Source organism: Antechinus flavipes, chromosome 3 (genome assembly GCF_016432865.1).
Source record: "Antechinus flavipes isolate AdamAnt ecotype Samford, QLD, Australia chromosome 3, AdamAnt_v2, whole genome shotgun sequence".
Lineage (NCBI taxonomy): Eukaryota > Metazoa > Chordata > Mammalia > Dasyuromorphia > Dasyuridae > Antechinus > Antechinus flavipes.
Genome location: NC_067400.1, coordinates 183,290,600 through 183,316,291, shown reverse-complemented (window position 1 = coordinate 183,316,291; position 25,692 = coordinate 183,290,600). Strand labels below are relative to the sequence as shown.

General features: G+C 35.1%; 1 protein-coding gene across 9 annotated transcripts in view; it reads left to right on the top strand.

Annotated features, from left to right (window-relative positions):
* Positions 1–25,692, top strand: part of MAP4K4 (mitogen-activated protein kinase kinase kinase kinase 4) — a 227,039-nt gene that overhangs the window by 189,744 nt on the left and 11,603 nt on the right. For 3 of the 9 annotated variants that reach the window (XM_051984339.1, XM_051984343.1, XM_051984340.1), the window contains 11 exons: positions 949–1,182; positions 2,055–2,161; positions 7,427–7,578; positions 8,058–8,155; positions 9,304–9,312; positions 10,243–10,418; positions 10,949–11,069; positions 12,169–12,360; positions 14,781–14,898; positions 15,234–15,404; positions 22,849–22,992. In XM_051984339.1, coding sequence (XP_051840299.1) covers positions 949–1,182; positions 2,055–2,161; positions 7,427–7,578; positions 8,058–8,155; positions 9,304–9,312; positions 10,243–10,418; positions 10,949–11,069; positions 12,169–12,360; positions 14,781–14,898; positions 15,234–15,404; positions 22,849–22,992 — 1,522 coding nt within the window. The remainder of the gene's footprint in view (positions 1–948; positions 1,183–2,054; positions 2,162–7,426; positions 7,579–8,057; positions 8,156–9,303; positions 9,313–10,242; positions 10,419–10,948; positions 11,070–12,168; positions 12,361–14,780; positions 14,899–15,233; positions 15,405–22,848; positions 22,993–25,692) is intronic. The other 6 variants (XM_051984341.1, XM_051984344.1, XM_051984346.1 and 3 more) reach the window with 4 other exon arrangements.

Below are 25,692 nucleotides of genomic sequence, written 5' to 3'. Positions count from 1 at the left end.
TAAAATTGTTATATAAATCTCATTTTTTAAATGAGGATATTTGATAGGTAGTACCATTAACCCTGTGTGAAACACATGTAGCCTACCAACCAGGATTTTTATGCTTATATGCATAATGGTGATACATTCATTTTGATTTTTCTATTCTGTCTTTTCGTGTATTGTCTTAGCGTTCCTTTATGTAGTTTAATACTAATTGGTTAAATCCAGCTGACTAATAATTGTCACATTATTGAATTACATCTCACTCTTCACCTCCACTCACCTCTCAGAAAACCCCAAAACAAACCCAGCACTATGTTGCAAAATCTAGTGGGATGGTTTTTAAAACAGAAGGGTAAAGCAGAAAAGATTGGGACAGTGTTTTGAAAAATTTGGGATTTTTTATTGTTTTTAGAATGAACTTTTCTGGGACTGTAATGTCATAAAGACATCTGTCTTTAATTTTTTTATATGAATGTGCTGCTTCTTTGCTAATTGTGTTTGAAATTTAATCTAGCAGGTAATATCAAGATGAATGTATTTTGGTTTGCATGTTTGACAATGGTCTTTATCCTTTTTCCCTCCCCTTTCCTGTTCCCATCTTTGACATGTATGTGCATGTACCACATGGTTCATTAAAACTGTAACTCTCTAGGTGTGCATGTGGGACCCAGATTCTTAAGTCAGAGGTACCTGATATTGCCCAAATGCGTGTTCTCAAGGACTTTTCTTTACAGACATGCCTTTACATTTTTCTACATGTTGTGCCCTCTGGGTTGCTTTATTTTCTTCTGAGTGCCTTGCCTTGCCTTGCCTTGCCTTGCCTTGCCTTGCCTTGTCTTGCCTTCTGCCATCTCTAGTTTGTATTTCCCTTCTTGCCATTTCTTCTCTTTGGATTTGGTGTTGACTGGAAAGCCAGTTTTATGCAGAACGCATTGAATGTTTTGTGTTTTGTTTTCTTGTAAGGTACAATGGTCCCATCTGGCATCTCTCAAGAACAATGTTTCCCCTGTCTCGCGATCCCATTCCTTCAGTGACCCTTCTCCTCCCAAATTTGCACATCACCATCTTCGTTCTCAGGACCCATGTCCACCTTCACGCAGTGAGGTGCTAAGTCAGTGTTCTGAATCTAAGTCGGAGGTACCCGATCCCACCCAAAAGGCTTGGTCTAGATCAGACAGTGACGAGGTGCCTCCAAGGGTAAGGAGTAGAAAGACAGATGATACATTTTTAAGGGTGTGGTCACTCCATCAGAGTTAATGGGGCAGTGAAACTTAATAGAAGGGTCTGTGCTGTGGGGAGGGACATTAGAAATAGATAGTTGTGCTTAGCCAACAGCAGGTGGAGCTAAAATTATTTGAAGCTTAAGCCTAGAAGAAATAGGCTTCCAGATCAAATGCAATTAGCATTGACAGATGTCTTATAATGGCATACAAGAGCCAAGTGATTTATTTCACACTAATAACAAAACACTTGTATTCAGGAAGACTTCAAAGAAGACAATCCAAATGATAGGATCCCCAAATCATGAGGAAATTCTCTTACTTTCTTTTCCAAAAGACATCTCATAAGATTATAGAATGATAGAATTAAACAAAGAAAGACATTTGGGTAGATTTTTTTTCCCCTACACTTGGAATTTGCTTCTTCTGAATATTTCTTTGCTTCTTGCTAGTTTCTCCCTCCTGCTGACTCATGCATAGATCACTGTTCAGTTCCTTTGAGCGTTTTTTCCTGGTTCTCACATTATTTCAGCAAAATGCTTTGTGTGTTCCCTGCCACTAAAGCTTCAGCCAAAACATCATATTCTTTTTAAATGTCAGACACAAGAGAGAATATTTGTGTTGGCTCCATAGGTATCTTAGATGAAGTTCTCTGTAATTCCTCATTGGATGCAACCTGAGAAAGCTTTTATTAGCAGTAGAGAAAAGGAATGGTTGGGTCCATCTTAAGAGTTTGGGTAACATGATTAGAAATTATTTAAATGGCATCCTTTGGTGGGATTAGCTTTTTCCTTCCTTTTTTTTTTTTTTTTTTAAAGTAATGTAATTGGCCTTCTTTCTCTGCTTAAGGTACCTGTGAGAACAACATCCCGTTCTCCTGTTTTATCTCGCCGTGATTCTCCTCTGCAGGGTAGTGGGCAGCAAAATAACCAAGCAGGTCAAAGAAACTCTACGAGGTAAGTGAAGAATAAATGACAGGGTCAGGTATACTCTGTTTTCTTGTACAATTTCAATGTTCTTCATGTTGCTTTTTGGACAGGGCATTGGAAAAGAATATATTATATACAACTATATGAATTCTGGACTTCTAGACAAAGACTTTTTAGAAAAAGAAAAGCTGCTTTGAAAACCTGTTATTTTTCTTCTCAATAAATGGTAATAGATGGTTCTACAGAGAATGGAGACCTGTGAAACAACTTTACCATTTTAATAGTTAGAAAATGACTATTAAACCATGTTTAACTTGACATGAGTGGGAAGAGGAAATTAAAAACAAAGGGTTAATGTCTCCCTAGCAATGGTAAATGATGCCAAATGCTCAGAAGGGAGCAGAAATCTAGGGCACCAATTTCTCTTTGGAATATTTATTCCATTTTTCATTGCCCATCTTTCTGCATGAATACTTCTGTGTTTTGAATCTCATTGTAGGAATTAGAATCCAGGTGCCTAGCTACAATGACTAAGTAGGAAAGCAAAATTTAATTCAACAGTGATTTTTAAAGCAATATGTATAAAACACTATATAGTAGACACTGGAGACACAAAGGCATTTCTAAAATATTGTCTGACCTCAAATAGCTTATATCCTTGGAATAGGGGTAAGAATGAGGAGGGTATATCATGGACATAATTAAATACTAAGTATATACAACATAATATGCAATAATTTCAAGAGGGAAAGTACTGATAACTGGAAGAGCCTCGGTTGTGATTTAAAGGAAGCTAAGATACAATAAGATAAAGATGAGAAAGAATTACAGTCCATACATAAGGGAATTACTAGGGAGTTGAGCTATGGCATGTCATATGTGAAGAGCTAGCATGTTGCTGGGATATGCATAAAGTAGAGTTATATGAAATGAGACTGGAAAAGTAGGTAGGAACCAGTTTATGGTAACTTTTATATGCCAGGTTGAGGACTTTTATCTTATCCTAAAAGCAATAGGGGACCATTAAGAATTTTGAGTAATAAAATATAAGAAACTTGATCAGTAATAATAAAGTTGGTAAATAATAATAGTATCTAGCATATATTTATCACTTTACAAATACAGCTGGTATAGATACATTACGTAATACAAATGCAAGAACACCATACAACTAACGCAGTTGGGGGTTAAGTGATTTGTGTAGGGTTACATGGCTAACAGGTGTCTGAGGTACAGATTGGAACTCAAATCTTCCTGATTCTAGTTTTACTGTGCTATCTAGCTGCCTCAGCCAATGTCTAGTTAACTCAATCTGAACAAATTTGGGGTATATCTATATAAGAAATTTGTGGCACATCTTCACGGGCCATTCCAGGATTTTGACCATAGATTTTGAGAAATTGAATTTCATTAATATAGAGATTTTTTTCTTTAGAAATCACTTAACATTTATAGCTTTTGGGATATCAATTTGGCCTCTTAGCCAAATTGTTGCCCCTTAAAATAGAATTTGAATTTTTCTTTTTGAAGTTTTAAATAAAAAGTTCTTCATAAATTCTTGAGTGATTTCAATAGTAGATAATACATTATATTAAATTGTATGAGTGGGCAGAAACAATCGATAATCTCTCTAATAATGAAAGGCTTTCCACAATCTGTATTACAATCTATTGCTCTAGTCTCATTTCATATTTATTTTCATATAGTTTGTTTTCTTGTTAATTATTCTTGACATGACCCGGCCCTCCCTTGCCTTAGCATCTCTGGGCACGATGTCTCCATAGGGACTCATTCTACCCTTCAGAAAAGTTTCTTTTCTTTTAAGATCCTGTTTACATGTCACCTTATTAAAGAAGTCTTATGCTAATAGTAAATTCTTCAACTTGAAAAGGCTATAAGCCAAAAATGAAGGGGAGGAGATGTTGGTGCATGATTTTTTTGTTTGCTTATGATTGTGCAACTTAGTGTAGCCTCTGAAGCTGAAATGCAACAAAGTATGGGTGAGTTTGCTACTGTTTGTGCTAATTTTTCCCTAATAGTTAACACCAAGAAAACACAGGTCTTCCATCAACCAGCACTCTACCATCCATATATGGAACCATCAGTTACAGCAAAGGGTAAACTTTTGAGTGCTGTGGATATGTTATTACCTTGACAGTATACTTAATAGGGAAGAACACATTGATAATGAGATTGACACATGCATTGGCAGAGCTAGGGTCAATGTTTAGGAGGCTCCAAAGAAAAGTGTAGGAGAGGAGAGACTGACTACTAAAATGAAGGTCCACTGGCTGACTTCATTGTTGTATGCCTATTAAAACCTGGGCAATATACCACCACTATGCCAAGAAACTGAATCACTTCCATTTGAATTATCTTAGGAAGATTCTGAAAATCACCTGGCTGGATAATATACCAGACACTGAGATTCTGCCAAGCATTCAAATGCTTCTGCAGAGAGGACTACTCTTGATGGTTGGCCCTGTTGTTCAAATATCATATGTTTGCTTGTTGAAAAGATTATTTTATGGAGAACTCACACACGACAGTCACAATGATCAGAAAAAACAATACAAGTACACTCTCAAGGTTTCTCTTAACTTTAGAACTGCTTATACAAGCAATGTATACATTGTATAATACAAGCAATGACCTGGGAGACTCTGGCACAAGACCTCACAGTATGGCACGCCTTCATCAGAAAAGGTGTTATGCTCTAAGAACAAAGCAGAATCGTTAGAGAAGCCACCTCAAATGTTCATAAGAACTATTTCTGCCTAACTTGTGCCAGAGCATTCTCAGCTCCTATTGGTTTGATCAGCCATAGTTAAATCAGCCATAGTTAAACATGCTGGAATCTTTACAAATTGTTAAGTCATTAGAGTTGATAGAGACAATAATTATCTAATTTGGTATGGTTCAGTATCACTGATCTAATCCTACAAGATGATGTTTTGGGCCAGAACCTGAAACAAGGTACTAAGTAGAACAAATTGATACAATGCTTGTGTTCACACCAGTACTCATTGGAGTTCACAAGTATGGGACTCTCACAAAGCAAACTTTGTAACTTTGTGAATCCACGCCTCCCTTGAAGCTCTTAGGGCCATAGAGCACTCTGGGAGAAAACCCATAATCCCATTCTCTCAGAAGAGTCATATATAAGCCCAGTGAAGAGAGTTCAGCGGAATTAGATTGGAGAGGAGCACGCTGGGACAGACGCAGAGCACTCTGGGAGATTGAGAGCCAGAAGCCCTATCTCTGAGGCAAGAGAGATCCATTCCATTTTCCACTTGGCTGGCTGGGCTGAAAGACAAACCTTTGGATTTGGAGACATTTGGAGGGAACTCTTGGAACCAAGCAGAGAGATAGGCCTCTAAGCTAACTGGGCCATATTGGAGACAATAAAAGATCTGAACTTTTATCACCTGGCTGCGTTTTGGGTAATTATTGATCTGAACTGATGCTAAGGCTGCCTCCAGAAAACTCCCCTGAGAAACCTGCTTTCTCCCAGAGAAAACCATTATATTATTTTAAAGAAAAAGAATACCACAAGACATTCTATAACTCTAATCTTACATAGTGATGTCTTTTTGCTCCTCTTCAAGAATGAAGGACAACCAACCAAGAATTAGATGTGATCCTTCCTTCTCTACATATATCTCATAAACTCACTTCATCTCTTCTGTGTCCTTTTATCATCTAACTTGTATTTATAATTTTCTATAACTTTGTCCCCTACTTGATTATAAATTCCTTATGGGGAAGATATTCTGTCATTTTTGAACTCATGTCCTTAGAACCTAGCACTGTGTTTATTCTTTTGAATATGCAAAGGATCAGTGATTTCTTCGTAGTGGGGTGCACTCTATCCCAGCTCATATGTGTCATATAAGATAAATCCTAGAAAGTTGTTTGAGACCCACATAAGTTATAAATATCAAAGGCCAGCATGGAAACACTGTCTCTTTTTACTATATACAGAATAAAAGGGTTTAATGTTTGTTGAGATCACTTGAATACATACATATTAGCAAGTACTGATCTGTCAACAGATTTCTTAATTGAGGTCCTGTTCATAACTCTTTTATGAAAAATGATAATTTGTCATCTCAAATAAAACCCCATTCTTTGATTATAAATAGGGATTAGTCAATACATCAATATAATGAATAAATCAGAATGTTGTAAGACTACTAATATCTATGATTCTTTCACTATATACGTATTGTCTTCATTTTTATTTCTTCCACACTTCAGTCTCTAAAGTGAGCCAAGGACCTAGCTATTCTTTTTTAACATTTGGAATTGTTACTGGGGTCAGCAAAAAACATGCTTGCCACAATGACAGCCTAAAAAATCCATAGGAGAAGTCAGATAATAGGATAATGATAATAGGAAGAAAGAAAAGATAAAAGTGCATGTGATGAAGATTATGAGAATGATCACCGAGACCATTTAGACCAGATTCTTCATAGGTGAGGAGCCTGAGACCCAGAGAAGTGAAGAGACTTTGCCCTTCAACAGTCACAGAAATAGTAGTCATCCAAGGGAAGAATTAAGCCTGTATTCTCATAGTAAGGCAGAGTAGTGGCATACTGTCCAGGTTTCACAGCCTGTGTTCTCATAGTTCTCATAAGTAATCTGTGTTAAAACATATGGCATTTTTAAAAACTAATGAGAACAAAAATCACACTACCTGTTAGAATAGCTGCACATTAGTCCCATTGCCAACCTGCTTTCTTTTGCTTCTTATACCTGCTTTTTAAGAAATTAATAGGGGTCAGCAAGGTGGCACAGTAAATAAATCACCAGCCCTGGAATCAGAATGACCTGAGTTCAAATCAAGTCTCAGACAAGGGAGGCAATTGGGGGTAAGTGACACTGACCAAGTCAGTCTCCCTTCTCCTCCTCCCCCTCTATAAATAAAATAAAATTTAAAAAAATTAAAAAGACCAGTGGTTGCCATAGAATTAATGTTATGTGCTACCCATTTTTGTCCTGAATTATGTTACAAAGGAGGGTTTTTAAAAAAAATTTCTTAAAATACAGAGATTATGTTATTTTCTCTCTTCCCTAGGAGGTATAGAAAGTAGAAAAGAATTTGGTATTCTAACTTGCTATTAAGATACAGTAGCAATGTTCTACATAAGTGATTTAGTTCAATTCCTTACCAGGAACTAAATTCATAGTTTGATTTATGTTTATGATTAGATTCTTGCAATTTGAGCTGATGAAAATAATTTTTTCTGTCTCCCACCCTTATTCTCCTATCCTTCTCTTTCCAAATAGCAATATTGAACCCAGACTGCTGTGGGAAAGGGTAGAGAAGCTGGTGCCAAGGCCTGGCAGTGGTAGCTCCTCAGGTTCAAGTAATTCGGGCTCACAGCCAGGGTCCCATCCTGGCTCTCAGAGTGGATCTGGTGAACGCTTCAGAGTGAGATGTATGACTTCCTCTCTCTGCCTCTCCCATTTCTTTACTTTTCTTCTTCCTAAGAAAGACTTTTACTTTGTTTCAGGGTAATATTTTTAAAGTCCTAGAGTATTATTTTTACTAAAGATTTCAAACAATTTCTATTTTTAGTTTTAATTCACTTGGGAAAGAATTATCAATGAAATTTCCCTGTGCTATAAAAACAGGCAAGGGGTTTGTGGACTTGTAGAAGATAAAAATGAAGGAAAGAAGGCCTACAAAGAGTCAAGAATTAGGGGAATCCTTCTGGTTGAATGTAAGCTTTTGTTGAATGATTAAGTAGGAATGAAAAGTGGGGAGGTGGAGAAGGTTCAGCTAGAAGTTAAGACAAGGCTTATCTCAAGCTATCATATCATACTTTGGGGGTGGGATAGGGTAAAAATGGTATATATAATTAATAATCATAAATTTCTTTCTTTCCCCCTCATTTCTGGGATTTGGTCTTAATAGCATCATCAAAATCAGAAGGTTCGCCATCCCAGCGCCATGAAAATGCAACAAAAAAGCCTGAAGAGAAAAAAGAAATCTTCAGACCTCACAAACCTGCTGTAAGAAAGTTATATCCAAAATCCTCTTACCACTTTTTCCTCTCCCTTTGAGAGGTTTTATGTGTGAAGGCTCATGAAGCACAATTTCTACTGCCTTTTATATTGAACCTGTGTCCTGATATCGCTTCACATTTACTTGTGGTAACCTTTCTAAGAGGTTTTGTAAAATCAAAAAGCACTTATTAAGCACTTTCTGTGTACTAAGCACTGTGCTAAATACTGGAGAAACAGAGAAAGGCAAAAATTGCCCCTGACTTCTAATGTGTCTATAATCTTAGGTGATGTAGGAAACAGAGAACCTGCCTTAAAGACAGAAGACTTAGTTAAATTTCAGCTCTGCCATGGTCACATGCTATCTTTGTAACCCTAATTTTCCATAGATTTTTTAAAATTACATTCCCAGAATGTAGTTTTTTTTTTTAATTTAAATTGAATTTAAATCAGCTAACTTCTTAGTTCTCTAGGCAACTTGCTAAAGCCTTAAAGTACAGAGGAAGTGCCCTGTTAATTTTCTTACCTATAAATTCTTGATCCCAATGTGTCACACAAGTCTTTTCTATTTTCTTATTTCAGCTTTATAAAGAAACAGGAAATTTATGGCTCTGTTTGCTTCTAACAGTTTTGTTTTCCTTCTTATATAAAATGAGACACATACACACACACACATTTTTTAAATCAAGTCTTCTCGAAAAGACTCATCTGGAGTTGAGGGAAAATTAACTCTTTCATTTATAAGGAAGTTTGAAAAATTATACCTCAGTATACTGGCATCTATTTATTCAGCCCACAAATGAAGATCTTCAAAATTTTTTTTTTATGCCAGTGGAATCTTGCCTAACCTAAAGTTTTACCTCCTCCAGTGCTTACCTCTGTGCTCTGAATGTTGCGTAGATGTCTCTTATAATATATTGAAAAATACCTCTTTTTTTTTTTTTTTTTTTTTTAAATATACCTATTACTCAAATTCTGCCTTTGGTGAATTGATTTGTGGTTGTAATATCAAGCTTTGCTGTTCTACAGCTCTCGTTAATCAATTAATGACCAATATCTGTTCATTCTTTCTTTTGTTTTGCTTCCTGTGTTCTCTGTGTGTGACTGCATCATGGTGATCCCTCTGACTCAAACCACAATTTTACTGAATGATTCAGGGAGAAGTGGTAAGCACTCTTTTTAAAAACTGAACACCAAAACAATTACTCTCCTTGATTTTTTAAAACTTAGTCCTTTTCTAATTTTCTGTATCACTTCCTTTTTCATTTGTAATTATGTTTCATTCACAGCTTTAAAGGAAGGTATATGTTTAGATATTAGAAGCTAATTTCTTATTTTTCCATAGGTTTTTCTGGTTATACCCCAAAGTGTACTATATTTGTTAAATTTAAATTGTAATTATTTAATGCCATAAGATCAATCACATTGAAGTTGGGTTTATAGTACAGTTTGTTTTCCTTTTTTCAGCTTTTATTTCTATGTAGTTATAACTAATTTTTGTTAAGTAGTATTAATATATTGAAATTTTAAGCAGATTTGGGCTATGTTATTTCATACAAATTTTAATATAATGACAAAAAAACTTTTTATCTATCCCAGAAAAAAGGCAGTGGGTTGGATTTGCAGAAGATCAATTATATAGGGTGTGTGATTTTGTTCTTAATTGAAAAATGGATGTTTTAAATTTCACCTAGTAGATTAAATATATTATTTCTTCAGATTCTAATTAACTGGCTGGTAGATATTTAGTCTAATTTGTTCAGTGGAAACAATGAATCAAAATCAGTATAAAAGTCTTATCAGTGTCATGTTAGTTGAATAGAGAGGCATTTTTTATTACGAGTCAAAGACAGAGCTTTGGTTGGTTGTCATCTTTTGGGCTCAAAGAAGACCAAAATGAAATTACTATATTGGGTTCAAGGTGCAGTTTTTCTGACTTTAGCTGATTAGACCAATATTACCTTGGAAGGCACTACCACAGATCAGACACAAACAATCCATATGAAGAACCAGGCAATTAGTGAGGGGATTGAATATAAATGCTTGTAATCCCTTGTCATCCTTATTTCTTCATCCTACCATTCCTTTCCCATTAGGACTTGACTGCATTGGCCAAGGAACTTCGAGCAGTAGAAGATGTGCGACCTCCTCACAAAGTAACAGACTATTCCTCATCTAGTGAAGAATCTGGGACAACGGATGAGGAAGATGATGATATAGAACAAGAAGGGGCAGATGAATCCACTTCTGGACCAGAGGACACCAGAGCAGTGTCAGTCTTGGGTATATTTTGGAGAGGAAGAGAGTGGTTGTGTGTACATTCTTCTACTTGTTTTCTTCTTACTTTGAACTGTAGGCATGTTTAAAAATTAAATGGCCAACTCTCAGTTTTTTAAGATTGTTGAATATGCAAAGAATATGCAAATTTGGCATTTCTTTAATATAATCAAAAATCATTTCTCTGTACATGTAAATTTTCAATTTCTTTTCTTAATTACCAACTCTGCTGCATGAGGAAATATCAAATTGATTTAATTAAATAAAATTAGTCACCAGACTAATGTAATCAAATAAAAATTTTAATCTAAAATTTTGGTTAAAACCAATTTACAATTTGTTTATTAAGGGAAAATCTCCACATGCTTTTTTGGGATGAGAGGAAAAGGCCCAGGAGAGTGGGGAGAATTTTTCCTTCCATATCCTGATCTGATGGCTTTGGAAAGAAGATGACATTTTAAGTGGAGATAATAGGTTTCTCTGGCTATGGAAACCTGTCTTTTAACTGTTTATTTGGTTAAACAGATCATCTCTGAATCTGAGCAATGGTGAAACTGAATCAGTGAAAACAATGATTGTTCATGATGATGTAGAAAGTGAACCTGCCATGACCCCATCTAAAGAGGGTACCTTAATCGTCCGCCAGGTACTGTTTTCTCTTCTGACTTGACAGAAATGTAGTTTTTTCTGTTAGTCATTAACCCACTTGCTCATTCACTCATGCTGCTGTTTCTACATTTTATCTGTTGTCCATGTTAATAAGACACAGAGGGTAGGAGAATGGTTCGGGGGCTCTAGCTACAGGTGTGTTGTGCATGAGGAGAAAATAGTAGCCTTCCACCTCACATTGTTGCCCTTTGCATGTCTGTCAGTGGTTCTCATCCAAGCACTTGTGCTGAGTCTCTCATAGTCTGTGTACCCAAAGTAGAAAAGCTACAGTTGTTAAGAGGGTGCCCAGAATTGGAAAACAGATCTTATTTCTGTAGCAGAGCAACCCACTGGTTCTGAGGAGGACACTCAGCTCTGAACATCTCTCAGGCTACAGGGTGAACGTGTCCCCGGGACAAGCTAGACAAAAACACTGAGAGAGGTGGGTAAATATGTTATAGGGTGAGCCTCAGAGAGAGTGACAGGTTGCAGATTTTAGGGTTTATAAGGTCTCTTTTTTATGTTTCAAAATGTATTCTCATACTTGTTGCATATTTAAATAACTCCCTTTGTATCTGTGTGATCTCACAGACTTTTCTTAGTTTGTGTTCCTTAGTTTTTATATTTGAATATTAATGGTCAATGACAACTTATGCTTATTGCTTAAATAGCTAGAACAGTCCTCCAAAAAGAGTTTGGATTTTTGCCTGTGGGTATATATTTCAAGGTGCAGTAACTTAGTCAGTAGGGGGAAAAAGAAATGGAGAGTAATTTCTTTAGTTTTAGATTGTCTGACACCGAAAAGACATAATTGTTTTGTTGGCCTAGCAGGAATATCAGGTTAAACAGTCAAGTTGTGCTGGCCAGAGGAGGTATCTTGATTTCTGTTGGCTCAACACACATCAACTTTCACCTCGGGCATCTAATAAAGGAATTGTCAAGAATTGGGTCAAAATTAGCCCTCATTTATAGGGAAGTTTGAAAAATTACACAGCACTTCAAAAAAAAAAAAAAAAAAAAAGGAACTGAGAGTCATTAGGGTCATAGGCAATTGCAGCAGCACTTGAGCCAGACAAGTGTGCCTGTTTTTTCTACAGAGTACAGTTGACCAAAAGCGTGCCAGCCACCATGAGAGCAATGGCTTTGCCGGTCGCATTCACCTCTTGCCAGATCTCTTACAGCAAAGCCATTCCTCCTCTACTTCCTCCACTTCCTCCTCCCCATCCTCCAGCCAGCCGACACCCACCATGTCCCCACAGACACCCCAGGACAAGCTCACTCCTAATGAGGTATGTCTCTGCACCACAGCTGGCTGCTTTTGTAGGGTTAGACCAAATATTGCCTAGTGGCTAATTTGCAGAAGAAGTCTTGCTAGTCCCCCCTTTCTTATCCCCCACCCTCCATCCTGCTCTCCATCCTGCTTTATTCTGTCACCTTCCCCTTCTCCTCAACCCCAAGTAACCTGTTTCAGATCTGCATACAAACCCCTAATCCTAGCTCAGTTCTTCTCTACCCCTATTTGAAACAGCTTCCCCCCCCCCAAAAAAAAAAAAAAAAAAAAACCAAACCAAACCAAACCAAAAACAAAAAACAACTTGCCAGTTCACTCTTTTTACTTTTCTATAATTAGTTTAGTTGCATGGCTTTCTTTATATTCAGTTTTTTAAAAATCTAAACTAAACTGGTTGCTGTGTACTAAGACCCATTTTATATTTGAAATGGTTGAGGGTAGATGGACTTTTTTTTGATTATTTGATGAAATCTGCCCTCTACATTGTATTATAAATCAATAAACTCTGATGAAACTTAGTTAAGTAGACTTGCCTTATACCTAGACAGCTTTGAGGCAGGGGACCTTTTGATTAGGACTGCCTCTTTATGAAGTCAGCCCTATTACATATAAAGGGGTTTTAGTTTCGCACAACTGCTTAGAGTTTGAAAGATGCCAAACTCTAAGGGAGTTTGCTTCCCAGGGGAACCTACCTACCTGGGGACCATAAGTAAGAAGATTAGTGGTCTTTGAGTGGTTTTCTTCTCCCTCCTTCCCCCTGCTATAATCTGTAGATTCTGTTTTCTCTGAGGGCTTTGACTGGTGTTCTGCTGGGTGCTCATTGGACTGAATCTGTGGTCTCTTGAGTGGGGAAGAAAGTGATAGAGTTTCATTTTCTATGTTAAAGGGGGGAGAAGGGAGAGATCCTTATGAATAACATTTTCATAATCACGCAGTACAATAAGCAAGTTTTGTTAGATTTTTGTTTATTGATTTGGTGGAGATATGAGTGAAGTTGATTTCTGAAGATAAGATGTAAATGTAAATTTGACCAGCTTTGGAAAAACAAAACCTGTTTAATATCCTGCTTTCCCCTGCATGGTTCTACATTGTTTGGAAAGTGAGTGTAAATAGGAGCATAGCCAAATCAGGCAAATAAATGGCTATTTTCAGTAATGGATTAGAATAATCAATGGTAGAGAAGCAGATTTACCATCTGGCTGAAATGTGAGCACTCAATTACAATATTTTGGTCAATTCCACCTAAAGAGATCATGATGGCAATGCTAACAGTAGCAGAACATGTCAGTGTGTCCAGTGGGAGTATTGTAGACAGAGGTGGTCTACGGACTATAGCACAGTAGTGATATGACCCATATACCTATCCCTGGATTGGAAACGGTGGAAGGCAATTTAAATACTTTTTTTTGTTCTGTAGTGGCACCCTACCTACACTCACATTCTTCCTTTCACATTTATAATACATATACATACACACACATTTTAAAGTTAGTGCCATTTTGCTCTACTGTGTGATGTTATCATTATAACCCTTAACTCACTAAACTGGCAAGTTTATTTAATTTTTCTGTTCTGTTTTTAATTGTCATTCCATTTCCACTTAACAATTTGTTGCACTTTTCTTCTCTTTGGGTTTTTTTTTTTAATGTATTAAATTATACTATTTAAACACCAATGATTTTTTTAAATTAAAAAAAAAATCGCCCTGGTGGTTATTTCACCATTTGCACGTTCCACATTAATGAGCCCTTGTTTAATATACAGATCTAATAGCTTTATTCATACATAATAATTTTGGATTAGCCTGCTGCAACTTTCTGGCAAGAGGCTCAGTTTAAAATAAAAATGATACTAGAAAATGGGAACAATTGAATGCTAAAATTTATTAAGTCCAAGGAAGAACAGCTACTGTATCTTAGATGGATTTAATTTTGTCGTGCAGAAAACCAAATTAATTATTTGGTGAAGCAAGTTCAATTTCAAAGACATGAGCATCCATTTTGACAATTTCAATTAGAAATTTTTAACACCCTTCTCTACTTTATCCCCCCAAATGCCTAAAAGAATGAAATACATACTGGTGGTGTTAGCTAGTAAAAAGTATCTTAGGTGAATCATTCTTATATCTTGGAAAAAAAGGATGGTCCTTCAGGTCATTCCTCTCAAAATATCCTCTTTCTCCAGCATTCCCTTTGGAATCTGTGCTAAAATGGAGACTATGACAGTGAGAGGGGTATGTGTGTGGAGTGTGTAGGTAGCATTGTCACATTGGCACATTTTTTGAGAGATGCTGGAAGAAGGGGTATAGGGTCTTTGTATTGTTAAAATAGTGTAATTCAAAAGTGATTTGAAAAATGTTTATTGTTGTCACTCTATTGATTGTCATTTATATTAATAAAGTTGAAATTTACATTGCAGACTCAGTCCGCTAGTAACACACTCCAGAAACACAAATCTTCCTCCTCCTTTACACCTTTTATAGACCCCAGATTACTTCAGATTTCTCCATCTAGTGGGACAACAGTGACTTCTGTGGGTAAGTAAAAGCAACAGTAAGAAAGCCACTGAAAAGTAGGGTTTCAGTGTCTTGAGTTGCTTATCCTTGAACTTAGCTGAGTCCTAAGATGGGGATTGCTAAAGAGGGGCAGCAGTTTGTTTGCAACGAATGCTTTCATCTTGCTTGCGTCATTTGATTTGCAGTGACCTGCATAGTTTTATTTCCTTTTTCCATTTGCATTCTTTACAGAATTAGATATTTCTTTCCTTAGTGAAGTATCAGCCATTTACATATGAATATCTTTCTTAAATTAAGGTAGAGCAATTTTGACTTGTTTTTAGAGGTTAATTTTAAATGTGCTTTCTCTGTTTTAGTGGGATTTTCTAGTGAAGCAATGAGATGTGAAGCAATAAGGCAAGATCCTACCCGTAAGGGATCAGTTGTTAATGTGAACCCTACAAATACTCGACCACAGAGTGATACCCCGGAGATTCGTAAATACAAGAAGAGATTTAATTCTGAGATCTTATGTGCTGCCTTATGGGGTAGGTGATCTTGTATCTTCTTCCTTATTTTCTGTATTTTCTCTGTCTGGATATATAGTGCCCTTGATTGGACTTTTATTTAAGGCTATCTATGAGGGTTTGAATTCAAGGCTACCTATGAGAGTTTGATTTCTATAGCTATCCAATCCCAGTAAAAGGTAAGATATGGTTTGCTTCCTCTCTTTCTTTTCCAATTAAGAAACATGTCACTACTCTAGGGGATACATCGACTGGTTCTCTATAGACCCATTCTTAGATAGTTTCACTACATTTATGAACAGAGGTTGTATGAGTCTGGTTATTTATTTGTTATTTTGTACTTCTTTTAGGAATAGCTTTTCTCAGTGGTTTACATTATAAAGAACCAGAATGTTTATGTATATTGCATTTTTCCATATCCTATATCTATTTTAATATTTTTATACATTTTTAAAATTTGATCTCAGCTGTCCTGTGAGCTTGGTAGGGCATATTTTATTATCCTCTTTTAACATTTAAAGAATCTATTACTCGTTCAGAGTTCAGAAAGCTAGTAAATGGTAGATCTGGGCTATAAACCAAAATCATCCAACACTGAGGATATTATTCTTGCTGCTTCAAGATTTAGAGGTGTTGGATTTGAAGTTTTTTTGGAGGATCTCAGTGCTCCGCAAACTCAGTTGACAGAAAAATGAGACTGACACTTTAATGGTGTTCTCCAGGATTGAATTTGTAGATGTGTTTCATCAATATATAAGTATTAAAGTATATAAATATTAAAATCTGGAGAAGAGGTGAAGTCTGCCAAGGAAAGAAACTCAGAGAAGAGAAGAGAATTGGGAACCTGAACTTTAAGGATTACCTATATAATTGGAAGAAGAGAAGAGATGATTGAAGAAAAATTATAAGAATTATTGGTAATATAAATCAGGAGATAATTTCAAGAAAAGCTTGGAGTCAACAAGTTTTATTGTTTCAAGGTGGTAAACTAGTCATTCAGAAAGCATTTATTAAATTATAATTTTTTTGTCATTCAGTCATTAGCAATGTGTCCAACCTTTTATGATCTCATTTAGAGTTTTCTTGACAGAGTTATCTTTACTTTTTCCTTCTTTGGGTCAATTTACAGATGTGGAAAAATAGGGTGAAGTTTCTTGCCCAGGATCACACAGCTAGTACATGTCTGGAAAATGAGTCTTTGTGACTCCACACTAACGCGTTTTGTGATAGGCAGCTTAGAAATATGCTGAAAGCAATCCTGGGAGATAGGTGCTATTATTATTCCCCATTTTACCTATGAGGATGCTATAATATGTCCATGCACTGGAGACAGAAAGAAAAGCAAAAACACTCTCTCTCCTTATTGAATTTACATTCTAATGGAGGAGACAACATAAATACATACATAAATAGTGTCATTTAATATACATACAGAGCAGATGGAAGAGAAGGAGAGGGAAAGAGGAGATGGCCTGGTTAGCTTTGCCCTTTAGCAGTCATGTGAAGACTGTATTTCACTGGACAAAGATTTGAGGCAGCAGAACTAATTAAAAGGCAGTTGCTGCAGTTCAGGTGATTAAGGCCTGAGCTAGGGTGTTGACTATGTGAACAGTGGAATAGGAAGTGTTATGAAGATAGAAGCAATAAGATTTCACAGTTTGTGGGCAAGTGAAAGTGAGTGAAAGAATCAAGGATTCTTTCTGTTGTGAGTGGAAAGAATTTGGATTGAAAAGGGGCCATTGGAATTGTCCATTTAAGTCTTTGGTGACCTTTGAGAACATGGTTTCAATAAAGCAGTGTGGAAAGAAGATCATAGTGCTCTGGATTAATGAATAAGGAGACGGGAGCAGCATGATTTTTACCTAAATATACACTCTATCACCTCACTTTACCACCCCTTCATTAGTGAAAGAAGGGAAACTTATAGATGGTAATTAGAGTAAGAATTGGAATTCATGAAGAATTTTTGTCCCTTCCCTTTCTGAACATCTTTAAAACCATGGAAGGAAACTTCACAGAGTGGGAGAGGTCTATAGTAGAAAGGGATGATGTCTAGAATTAGTGATCAAAAACAGGAAAGATGATTTTTCTTTTGAGACTGGAGGATGACAGCCTAGGTGTACAGTATGTAACATGTTGAAATAAAAAAGATGAAGCTGAGGAAGTTCATTTGGAGAATCCTCAATATTGCTAATAAAATACAATACAACGAACCTCTTTGATGGGGAGGGAGGAACAAGGTCTAGGTGAGCCATAAAGGGAAATGATAATCACTTTAAGGTTTTAAGAATGCTTTGTATATGATAATAACTAAAATTTTTGTAGTACTTTAAGTACTTGAAGGGGACAACTATACTTGGGTTCAAATTTAGCCTCAGATACTTATTAGCTATATGACTCTGGGAGGTCACCTAACCTTTCTTACTTTAGTTTTCTCATCTGTAAAATGAGTTGGAAAAGGAAATGGCAAACTGTAATGTTAGAGTTAGCTTTCTGGAAGTCCTCTGGAAGGGTCTTGGTAGTACTAGCAGGATAGTCACTATGAGAATGGACAAGAATAGATTCCAAAGTCTTTATTGTCTCCTTCACAGTCTATATCTGTCATAGTCTGATCCAGTCTCAGTCTAAGTCTGACTTTGTCCCCAGTTTTCTCAGCCCTTAAATACTCTATTACAATTACATCATTACAGTATACTGAGTATAAGCCAATCTAGAGTAATTATAGCATTATATCAAACTAGAGCGATTATATCATTATATCATACTAGATATATGTGAACTAGAGAACCATTATCTCATCAATTCCACTGAGTTAACACCTTGTTTCAAGTATACTTCTCCAGAGTTCCGGTCTTCTACAGCAAACCACTCCAGTATATCTTTGCCAAGAAAACCCCAAATGAGGTTCAGAAGAGTTGGACATAACTGAAAATGACTTAACAACAAGCTCTTGAAGAGGTTTCTACAAAAATTATCTCATTTTAGCTTCACAGTAACCCTGGCAGGTGGGTGCTGGTATATTTCCTGTTTTATAGTTGGATAAACTGAGGCAGAGGATATATGACTTGCCCAGAGTCACAGTTACATAGTGACCGAATCTGGATTTGAACTCAAATCTTCTTGACTTTTTAATCCATCATTCTGTCTACTGTACCATTTTTCCTCTAACATAACTTCATTCTTGCATTTAATTTCTAGTTATGAAGATCACAATCTCTCTGTGTTTTAGCAGTTTCATCAGCTGATGCTGACCAAATATATATATATGTATACATATACATATATATACATATGTATATGTATACATATATATATATATATATATTTTTTTTTTTTTTCCACAGCACAGCCTCAGAATCTCTCTTAAATTAGTTAGGCTGGTCCTTAGATGACAAGTACTAAGTCCCATTACCCAAACCTATCCTTTCTAATTTGGCTGAATATGCCAGAGTTTAGATTCTATTGTCATAGCCATTGAGATTGCTTATCTCTTTACCACCATGGTGTACTGGAATTAAGCTTTAGTGGAATGGATATGGGCAATAGCATAAGATATGATATTGTAATTAAATGATTCCATTTGAGGTTTTCTTAGCAAAGATACTGGAGTAGTTTAGTAATTTACTATTTCCTTTTCTGGCTCATTTTACACATGAGGGACATGAGACAAACATGGTTAAGTTTTTTGCCCAAGATCACACAGCTAGTAAGTGTCTGATGCCAGAAACTCTTTCTTTTTAACTCCAGGCCTGGTATTCTATCTATTGTACCACTTGACTTTTTATATTTTTCTCTTATTACTAAAGTACATACATACCATAACACATTCATATTCACATACTCACTTTCTCTCTCTCTTTCTTTTTCCCTCTCTCTCTCTCAGACAAAGGTTAAATAAATTGCCTAAGATCATAAAAATAATAAGTTTTGGGGCTGGATTTGAACTTAGGTCTTCCTGATGTCACCCAGAGACAGCTTCTAGCCTGTGGATAGCTGAACAAAGCAGATTAGAGACAGAGAGTCAGGAATCAAAGTGAAGTTTAATTTCCAAGTGAAGGAATGGCTTATAAACTAGGACAGATATTCTGGAGCTTGCCTCTAATGTGGATATCTCAGTACTTATACCAATGACTTCATAGTGAGCTATAGTCCTGGCAGTGAAGAGTCAGAGTAACAAGTGACAAATTTTATTCACAGTAGGGCTTCATGACCAGAAGCAAATATGAGATTTTGTTGTGACTAAGAGTATTCATAGAGTGAGTGCAAAGGATTGTTGTTATGCCAAGCTCTGGTCTCAGCTTGATTGCTGGGCCTTACCACTGGAATACAAGGTGTCTTCTAACATGTTGATGTGTTGATACTGACTATAAGCCCATCACTCTATCCACTGTGTCACCCAGCTGCCTTCTTATAAAGATCTGTTTTTTCTGTTTTACATAGCATCTTTTGCTTTTATTTTGTATTTAAAGTTTTTTATTCATTATTTTTATTCATTAATTTGTGTTTTTTGTAAAAAATTGTTTTTAAGTGCTTATAATGTTTAAATAGGGCAAAGGTTTTCCACAATCCTGCAGAAAATTTTAAAACTTACTTCTAGATTTTACTCAGTGCTAGAAAATTTTGGAGTGAATTTTTGAAAGTTCCACCATTACAAAATTAGTCAAGTTCTTAAAGATTATAAAACTGTGTATCTAGGTCGTTGAAGAAGAGAAATGCCAAGTTTGTTTTTAGTAAGCTCATGGTTTCCAAGGTTTTCATTTTCTAATAACGCATATTTTATTTTTTTCTTTTTCTGCATATATTATACTGATTGCCTTATAAAATTATGTACCTTTTAATAAACTAATTATGAAAATAACAGTACCAGAATACTTTCATTTGTTTGGAGTGATGGTGGTATTTTTAAAATGTTGTTTCTTTTTGCTCTTAAAAATTTTGCCCAGAATACAGCAATTTTCAACATAGTAACAGCTTACATGTATTATTTATGGCCACAAAGTAAGTCCTTTAGCATAGAAAGCAATAATGATGGAAAAATGACTCCGCTAACATCTTTCTATTCTGAATGAATAAAAAGATGAGTCTCTTAAAAGCTGTACAGACTTACTGTCAGTAAACATTTTATTAAATGCCAGGTGTGTGTATGTCAGGTACTATGCTAAATGGTAGAGATACAATGCAAGGCAAAAAGTAGTCCCTGCTTTTAAAGAAGTCACAATCTAAAGAGAGAAAACAACATATTAAAAAAAACCTAAAAAGCAAGTGGAATGAAGGGAGTAAGGGGAGCTATGGGTTGTAAAGTCTTTCAGCTGGAATGGAAATGATTTAAAGGTGGTATGAATAAGAGTCGAATTCATCTTGCAGAATGATTAGTTTTTTTTAGTTAATGAAATACATGAGATATACCAGATTTGAAAAAGATCAAGTCTACTTAAATGTTGGAGGATCAGGGTGGAGAGGCAGAGTTCTGCAATGTCCAATCTCCATCTCTCCAATCACAGGGAGTGAGGAGCCTTGCCAAAAAGGTGCTGAAGAGGCATGAGTTTCAGAGTTGTGTTCCTCTTGAAGAATTATGAATTTCTAGAGGTTATGAAATTCAGGAAATCAACCAAGCAGGAATTTTCAAATCATTTAATTTTATTTTTAGAATAAAAATGCATGGAAGACTGGTTCAGGAAACAAATGCTTTCTCATCCTGTCTCCTCCCCATTCATATCCATTTTCTCAACACCTTAACAAATATTTCACCAGGCATATATACCATGTGCTAGGTTTAGATGCTGTGAGAGATTTTGAGTAGTATAATTCCTTACTTTCATTTAAAAGAGTTTCCAGACTACTTCAGTAAAGAACATTACGCACATAAAAAGTTTTTTTTATATCATAAATACAGAAAATGGGGCAAATTATTAAATATTTTTTACATTACAAAAAAAAACTTTGGATAGATGGTTACAAGATAATAGTGGAGGAAAACATTAATGCCAACAACAGGAAATAGCTGCCCTTTCTATAACTCTTACTCTGTACTGTGCAGGATGACTAAATACAGTTATCATTTAATTTGATCCTCATTTTTATAATTGAGGAAACTGAAGTATTCAGAGATTTAGCCATTTTCCCAGCATAGATGTCCAAAATCATATTTCAACTTAGGTCTTTCTTACTCCAGGCTCAGTCCTCTGTCTACTCTACCACCTAACTGCCCATTAGAAAAGTAGTTTGGGGCATACTTTTGTTGTTGTTGAGCCATTTTTCAGTTGTATTCTACTTCTTCAGTTTTGAGGATTTTCTTAGCAAAAATACTAGAATGGTGTGCCATTTCCTTTTTGAACTACTTTTACAATGAAGAAGCTGAGATAGACAGGATTTAAGTGGCTTGCTTAGGTTCAAGAAATTAGTGTTTGAGAACACATTTGAACTCAGAAAGATGAGTCTTCCTTATTCAAGGGTGGACACTCTACTTTACCACCTAGTTGCCTTATATTAGAGGACCTTGAATGCCAAAATAGGAAGTTCCTCTAGGCAGTAATCTTGGGAAAAAATGTGGCATGATAGAAAGTACGGAAAGGTTAATCTGATGGTATTGAGTTACCATCCAATGGTAGATGGATGTAGATTGTAGGATAGATGAGAGTGGGGAGATGTAAAAGATTGGAAGACTAGTTGGGATTCAGGCTTATTGCAGTAAGTCAGGAATGATGTAGTAAGGGTCTAAAATTAGGGTGGAAGCAATAGAATAAGAAAGGAAAGATGTGTGAGAATTTTCAAAAGAATAATCAGACTTACTCCTAGAAAGCTTCCTAAAGTTTTTGAAAAAAAAAAATTAATTGAAGATTGATGGCCAAAGGAAGAACTATAAAATAGGACATTTTTAAAGGGAACAGAGGTAAAAAGTTGAGGGTTTGGGAATTTGCTTTGCTTTTGTTTTTGTTTTTGAGTCTTATTATTTATTATTTGTTTGTTTTAAGGTTTGAGGTACATAGTTTTAGGAGAAGAAGCCAGTGGTGAGATGGATCTTGAACAGAGAATAGGCAAAATTGAGATCCAAGAATGGACGGAACACTTATTGGAATTTCTTTTATATTTAGTGAGAAAGTTTACCAACACTTTTCATTACCCTAACTTCTTTGTGGCACTGATATTTTAAAAACTTATATCAACTGATATAGGCATGTTTTATAGCCAGAATAAGTGATTTCCAAATGAGTAAGCTTTTCTTGTTCATTCACTTCATATTCACACCTCTCTTCTCCCATAAAACAAACAGAAAACCTCAAGAGTGTATAACGAGGACAATCATTTTAGGAATATGTAAATGAATGAAGATTAATTATCTATTTTTCATTTAACAGGTACTTATCCTGGTGAAATAAATACCTATTAGCTGGAGCTAGAAGATTTTGCTGGACCAGATCCAGAGGCCATGCTATGCTCTAATACAGCTTTTTGTTTCTTTAAACAGGAGTTAATTTGTTAGTAGGTACCGAAAGTGGCCTGATGTTGCTGGACAGAAGTGGCCAAGGAAAGGTGTATCCACTTATTAACCGAAGGCGGTTCCAACAGATGGATGTTCTTGAAGGCTTGAATGTTTTAGTGACAATATCTGGTAAAAATGTCTTCTGTATCATTTATTTATCATAGTTCTTTTATAACAAAAATGCTTGAAGTTCTTAAATGCTGAAGAGAAATTGGATCTTGCCTTATTTTGTAAAAGTTTGAGAATTCACATCAATTTAAAAGAAAATATATTAAAATTTAGGCATGCTTTCTTTTGTTGCAAATTAACAAAGTGTGAATTGTAGGAGTTTTATTTATGAAAAAGTTACCTTTTCATTTTGGGGGGACTTGACTTTGAGGAGAAGAATCCATTAGGTTCTTACTTTTAAGTAAAAAGTTTTTATTTATAGTTATTACAAATTTGGTTTTCTGCTTTCCCAATTCCCAATTAGATTTTGTTACTGTTGCTTTATTTTAAAATAGATAACAAAGGAAATGAGAAGGGGGTGCCATTGTAGCCAGAAGCTAGCACACTTATACTGTAAAATGGTAGTTGACATCCCAGCAAGAAAGGAGAAACTGTAAAAAGCCTCTATCATGCTCTAAAAATGTAGTTTGAATCTATTTGGAAAAATATAATATCAGAATTAGAAAGTTCTATAGAGTCCATCTGTCCTAAGGAGTAACAGCCTTATCTTCCAATGCAGACTATGATGTCATCATTGTATTTTGACACAGTAAAATAATTGATGATATTAAGTCATCAAGAAACGGTTATTTTGTTCAGCATATTTCATTTTCAGGGGCATGGAAATAAATATAGTTCTAAAAGTTTTGTCTTCTATAGTGGTTAACACTTTTAACATTTTAATCATTAAATTTGTAAGTTTCCTGAAAAATCTACTAGCCTCATTCCTAATATTCCATATTAAATATATCTATAACACAACTATAGCAATTGCTGGGGAAAAGTGCGCGCGCACGTGTGTGTGTGTGTGTGTGTGTGTGTGTGTGTGTGTGTGTGTGTGTGTGTAAATGTATCATGTGATTTTAACATAATCATTGTGACTATTTGAAGAGTAGTCTTTAAAACCTTGCTTTTTTTATGAAGAAAATTCCAAATAAAGTTGTCAATATTATTTAAAGACAAATCAAACCTAGAGCACTGTTTATATGATACGTTTAATTTTACACATTGTAAGCAAATATATTATTAGCATTATTAAAATTCATTTTAATAGATTTTATGCCTTTGAAAATTGTACTTTTCAATGAAAAAAACAATTACTTTGTCTAATTAAATCCCAAATTAGATGAAAATACAGCATGGCAATCACTTCGCCAGAACAATATTTTTGTAATTTAGTAGTAAAATGTTCCTTAAAGGAGTTACCATCAAAAAATATTTACAACCTTTTAAAAATTGTTCCATACATGATGACTTCCATACATTTTATACATAGATACATACATTCCCTATTTGTGCATGTATAATTTCATTCATTAGAATATATGCAAGTAGGCACACAAGCATCCATACTTATTTGTGTAAAGGACAACAGATGTTTGGACTTTTGATAGGGTAACAAATAGAATTTTGGGCCACTTAAATATCTCGACCCTCTTTAAAAAACTTTTATTTAGTTTCTTTTAATAAATTACCATGGGACTTATTAATTTAGCTTTTGAGTTTGACCTAGATTCCATTTCTCCTTACAGAAAATATGTAAGATTTGAGATCCTCGTAAATCTATCCAATTAATTCCTTACTATGTTTGTAGATTGAAATTCACACAGATGGCTACAAGACAACTTGTGGTCCCTAGATATTTAGCTAAGAGGAAACTCTTCTTAAAAGGCAAACTTAAGTATTTGTATTTAGGAAGAATAGATTTTGACTGTATTTGAAAGAATCCTTGATGCTGTTTTCACAAAGTTAAAAGTTTCATTTGTTCAGGAAATAAATATCTCTCTTCAGAAATATATATAATGGTCTTTTTATTAGGGAAAAAATTAGTCCATTTAAGGCCCATTTTTAAAAAATAAATAAATATATTTTTAGAATATGAAGTTTTAAGTTTTTTAGATATGTAAAAATCTATTTTCCTACCTTCAAACACCAATAAATTTGTACCAATAAATTAAATTCTGAAATAAACTTATTAGAAGCATGAAAACTAGTATTTAAATCACTCCTTCAGGCGAATCTAAATAGTTAACCAGTTTAAATTTAAAAAGTAATCATGAATTCATGTTCTATTTTGTGTAGAAACCTAAGCACTCCTACTAGAAGGCAAGAACCAACTTGTTTGACTTATTTTGTCTTAGTGTGCTTAGTGTGCTTAGAACAATGTTTGCCTCGTTATAAAAATAAGTGAATAGAGTTTGAAAAATGAGAATAGTTTAAAAAAAAAAGATTTAGTCTTGCACTTACATGATGGTTCTAAGCATTTATCATATGCCTTCAGAGGCTAATTCAATATGGTAGCATTGCATGCTGTATTGAGATATTTTTGTTGTTGTTTGTTTGTTTGTTTGTTTTTTTAATTATAATTAGGTGTGAATCCAAGATTTTCTTCCTTTTGAGGCAGTACCAATGAGGATACCTGTGAAGGGATTGTTTTGTTTTTGTCTTGTTTTTTGTTTTTTTAAATAGTAATATTGTTAAATTTCAGTCTTCATCTATGAAGACAGCTTCTGTTCTTTCTGTAGAATCTATGAACAATTGATTATACATATGTCACATTTGAATAGAGCAAAAATTAACATGCTTTTTAAAAAGAGCTTAAATATCTACTTATTGTCTAAT